The following is a 4,883-nucleotide window of genomic DNA, read 5'->3' on the forward strand; positions in this document are numbered from 1 at the left end:
TCGAGACAAAGGTTTGACATTAGGGGCATCACATCTTGTCAAACAAAAGATGTAATATATATGCTAAAATGTCCCTGTGGCCTCCAATATATTGGAAAAGATGAGAGCCCTGAAAACTAGGATTGCGTAACACAGGAGTGCCAATCAGAATCAGCAGATTATATTGGATCAGTATTGTGATGTGTGTTGATATGGATGCTGCTCTTCTATTGTCACATGGCCAACAGTATCATACAACAATGATTTGTTGTAGGTACGGTCAGTCTTTGGGGTTTTATTTACCAAACAGGAAATGTGACTTAGTGTCCAGTAAGTAACAGTGTTCTTTAAGAGGTGAGGGGGGTTGTATCTCCACACTGGAATAGAAAGAGGGGAAAAAACGTTTTGTTTTAAATGTGGATCAATCAGGTGATCAAACTGATCTCTTCTCGTCACTGTTTGATTTTCTCTGCAGCGTTGATTCTTCTGAAGAATGGCGGTACTGGACACCATGGGCGAGGAAGGGATGGAGTTAGAGGGATCAGCCAACACAGCAGCCATTGTAAACGTCAGCCTAGATGGCTTTGCAAATTACACCAACATTACCTTTTCCCCCTACTATCAGCACTCTCTGTATGTGGCTGCCAGCTACATCCTGGCCTACTTCTTCATCTTCCTGCTGTGCATGGTGGGAAACATCCTGGTGTGTCTTATCGTACTGGAAAACCGTCACATGCGCACAGTCACCAATCTCTTCATCCTCAACCTGGCCATCAGTGACCTACTGGTGGGCATCTTCTGCATCCCTACAACACTGGTGGACAACCTCATCACAGGTAATTAAGTCCACTACTGCCTCTGCCGCTGTCTCTACAAACAGAGACTCCGTCCTCTGTCTCCTGCTCTATCTATCCCTGAGCTCCTCTACTTAAATAGAGTGACTCACTCCAACCCTATGTGGGCTTTGATGGTGGCTGCTCTTACGTTCAAGATGTTCTAAGTGTCCAGATGTTGCTGCTGTCCACGTCCAACGGACAGCATGAACCTCTCTTACAAACCGGGAAATATTGATCATATTATTGCGACTGCATGTGTCTATTACATAACTATCCATAACGTCCTTTTAAAAACATCACTTTCATGCACTCTGATTGAACATAGGATTGCTTCAGGGCTCTCTATCAGAAAGATGGGTGATGTCAGAGTGACAGCATCTGTCTTCAGAGGTGGTTTAATGGGGCAAACACAGGAACTTCACCCTGGATACTAGGGGTATTATCTATTTAACATATCTATTTTTAAACATAGCTGACTAATTATTTCAAGGTTTTTGTTTCAACAGCTGCAGAATGCATGTATATATATTATATATATAATATATATATGTATATATTATATATATATATATATATATATAACCATGAGTATGAGACTCACATTTACTGTGCTGTATCAATAGTGTTACTAATAGTTAATAGAGTACATTGTGATTGAATATGTAGCATGCAGTCTCATTTAGCCACATGTTAGCGAATGACTAATGAAGCAGCACTCTATAACGGGAACTGAGCAGAATCAAGGCTTCATAATAACATCCAGTATACTAAATATACTAATCAAACAGAGGGAATTCAAGATAACGGCCTCTCTCTAATATTAGCCCGCTTCAAAGAATATCCTGGTTCCCTCCGCAGCTGAGTCAATTAAAGGCTTCGCCCACTATTTGAGGCAAGTGAAGCATGTTTCTCTCTGCCGTTGTTTTTCACATAGAGCCTAGTGAGAATTATCACCTGACTCTGAGCACATAGTCACCATCCAACCAAACCAGACTGCAGCAATGTGTCTTATCTCCTTAACCAAACATTTAATAGACTCAAAATGTATTGGCCATTGGTTTAATTCATTTCTGTATGTTATGTAAATCAATTGATTGATTGCTTTTGAAACGTTATGTGGACAGATAAGGGGACTTTAAAGCCTAACTAGTTAACTTGTCTGTGCATTGCAATACAGTTTCTAAGTGCATTGCTAGGCGTGTTTCAAGAATCAGCAACGTTATTTTCATACTGTATGGAAATAAATGGTGATCTCAGCGTGATTTGCAAAACACACAGTAGTAACATCAAGCACATGTAATAAAAATTAATTGAAAAATGTCCCATTCCACTTAAAAAAGAGTTGCAGGGCACAATCACTCTGCCTCGTGTGTTTGAAGCCCTTCGTTGTGCTGCAGCAGGGATGATGAAAGTGAAGAATGACTGGAAGCGAGGTGTGAAGGGCCCTCCTGTCACATCACACGTTGTGTCTTCTCTGCATTTCCATTTGCAAGAACATCTGTAGAACATCTGTAGATTGCCTCAAGTGTTCTACAGATATTCTACAGATATTTCGTGCCACATTAAAGTAATTCTGTAAAAAAATAATGCAATCTGTGAACTAGTGATTCCACATTCCTAAAAATCCGTGTAGATTGACACGTATGTTACTGTGTCTCCACTGAGGACCAGCTGGAGCGCTCTGATGATGGTCGTTTTCTTTCAACAGGTTGGCCCTTTTCCAACACCGTGTGCAAGATGAGCGGCTTTGTGCAGGGAATGTCTGTTTCCGCATCAGTCTTCACTCTCGTGGCCATAGCTGTTGAGAGGTTAGTGTGTGCTGTGGGTTGATGCCTTTTTTCCCCCATTTATCTACAATCTGTCATGAACGCAAAAGGGAGACAAATTAGACAACTAAACAGTAACACAAGACAAACAGATTTGAATACGGTACATATTTGCCTTCAAAAATATGAACCTTTTGGTGGACTGAGTCCCACACATTTGAGATAGTTGTTGAGATATTTCAGTCACACATTCCGATCACTAGAGCAGAACGCAACCAAACACAGCTTCTTACATATCAATGCTTTACTTTAATCTTTTGATATTCCATTGTTTTTGACTAGTGGCAATACAGAATTGCAATTTTTAAAACATGAGTTTATGCTCTGATAATTTGAGGTGCGGGTTTGTCATGGAAGAATAATTAGTGTTGAGTATTTAGTATCTTTACTTACAGCTCTAGTTCTATATTAGGGGTTGTTCTTTCGTTTGTGTCTATATAAATTGCTAATGTGTCGGAACGCTCTTCCTTCCTCATTCACTACAGGTTTCGCTGTGTAGTGTATCCTCTACAACCCAAGCCAACCATACTTGTTGCCAAGGCAGCCATCGTGTTGATCTGGGTGCTAGCGGTGGTGATCATGTGTCCTGCTGCTGTGGCACTGACTGTGGATGAAGTTCCTTTCCACAACATAGTGTACAACAACGACTTCAACCAGACGTTCCCCCTGTACAGCTGCTATGAAAACTTTGCCAACCCTCAAATGAGAAAGGTCTACACGGCGGTTCTGTTTGCTCACATCTACATGGTGCCGCTCACCGTCATCTCGCTGATGTACGCCGGTATCGGAGGTAAGCTGTGTTCTTCTGTGGTTGCAAACAGAGAGCCGCAGCTGGCCAACAACACAGTCCAGGTTAGGCGTAGAAGGGCTGGTCAGCAAATGATTTCCCAGAAAAAGCTCAAGGTGATAAAGATGCTCATCCTGGTGGCTTTGGTTTTCATGCTGTCCTGGCTGCCACTCTGGACTCTCATGATGATGACCGACTACGCCGGCTTGGACAGGGAGCAGCTGGACCTTCTGACCAGCTACATCTTCCCATTTGCCCACTGGCTGGCTTTCTCCAACTCCAGCGTCAACCCCATCATTTATGGCTACTACAATGAGAACTTTAAGAGGGGCTTCCAGGCAGTGTGCAAGTCCAGGCCCTTCTGTTGCCTCGTCCAGTGCGACCTGTCGAAAAGGATGGTCAGGAGGGGCAGGAAAGACAGGTCCGTGCCGATGCCTTGTGGAGGCACCGAGTTCAGAGACGCCACCAGCAATCACAACCATCTCGTCATCGGGCTGAGAAACCGAGTCCACAACGTCAACGAGTTGACAGAAACGCCAGAGGTGAATAGAAGTGTAAAGGTGGGGTGTGTGGTGGTCCACTCAGAGAGAAGTCTTTCAGATCAAGGGTTAGAAATGACAGCTGTGCAAAACAAAGACAGTAATGGTGAGAAGTCAGAAAGGGTTAGTTCACTGGCAGCCTCAGTGTGTCAGGCGTGGGATAACTGAGAGCTCACTATATTACCCAGAAATGAGTAAACAAAGCCATAGTACAGTATAGTTAGGTTGTAGTCCCAAGGAAGAGGCAGTTATCCGATGTTAGATGTAGTAACCGTTTAGACAGGTGGTTACACATTGCAACCCTAGTTCTAGGCAGCGCCTCATCTTCACTGTAAACACTTTAAATCCCTGATGCTCATGCTCTGACAATCAGGGAACGCACAGATGACGTCACTTTGAGGTAGCACCATGCACCTTGGGGTTATTTCATATTTGGAAAATATTCCCTCGCTCATGCCTGGCCCAACATGTCGGGCAGCTGGCTTTGAACCCATGATAGAAGTTGGACCAAACCAATTAGTTGAATCAACATATCTGATTAACACATTATTATTTTTAGGCTAAGAGCAACAGGGGCTAATTTCATATTGGGTATGCCTCAAACCTCCAACATAGATAATCAAGGTAAGAGTCGTTATTGCTCAAAATAATCCCTTTAAAAGGCGGAACTTGTGTGCAATTAAAAGAAGTACTGCAGTAATGTAAGCCTTCACATGCAATGGCTGGTCGGTATTTATCAGGGGTATAAAGAACCTAGAGGCAAAAGGAAGTTCCTCTCATATCATACATCTCATTGTTTTGCTTATTGAAGCTACACACAGAAGTGAAGTAGTTCAGGCACTCGGTGTGACAATATTTTTTCATTGGTCCATTTGTTTCCCCTTTATGGAGGAGACTAAATGTATTCACTAAGGAA

At 42.8% G+C, this 4,883-nt stretch overlaps 1 protein-coding gene across 1 annotated transcript; it reads left to right on the plus strand.

The window, feature by feature from the left end:
* The first annotated feature begins 472 nt into the window (after positions 1-472).
* On the plus strand, positions 473-4,192 carry npffr1l2 (neuropeptide FF receptor 1 like 2). Its single transcript, XM_068720916.1, has 3 exons — positions 473-815; positions 2,524-2,623; positions 3,127-4,192. Exons 1-3 carry the CDS (start codon positions 473-475, stop codon positions 4,133-4,135), a joined length of 1,452 nt encoding a protein of 483 aa, XP_068577017.1. The 3' UTR covers positions 4,136-4,192.
* The last annotated feature ends 691 nt before the right edge of the window (positions 4,193-4,883 follow it).

This window comes from Cebidichthys violaceus, unplaced genomic scaffold (genome assembly GCF_023349555.1).
Source record: "Cebidichthys violaceus isolate CVI_PGR_0920_01 unplaced genomic scaffold, fCebVio1.0.p SCAF_26, whole genome shotgun sequence".
Lineage (NCBI taxonomy): Eukaryota > Metazoa > Chordata > Actinopteri > Perciformes > Stichaeidae > Cebidichthys > Cebidichthys violaceus.

Coding starts and splice junctions, on each gene's coding strand:
- npffr1l2 (XM_068720916.1), top strand. CDS start 473: ATGGCGGTACTGGACACCATGGGCGAGGAAGGGATGGAGTTAGAGGGA. Junction 816..2,523: donor GGTGGACAACCTCATCACAG/GTAATTAAGTCC, acceptor TTCTTTCAACAG/GTTGGCCCTTTTCCAACACC. Junction 2,624..3,126: donor GTGGCCATAGCTGTTGAGAG/GTTAGTGTGTGC, acceptor CATTCACTACAG/GTTTCGCTGTGTAGTGTATC.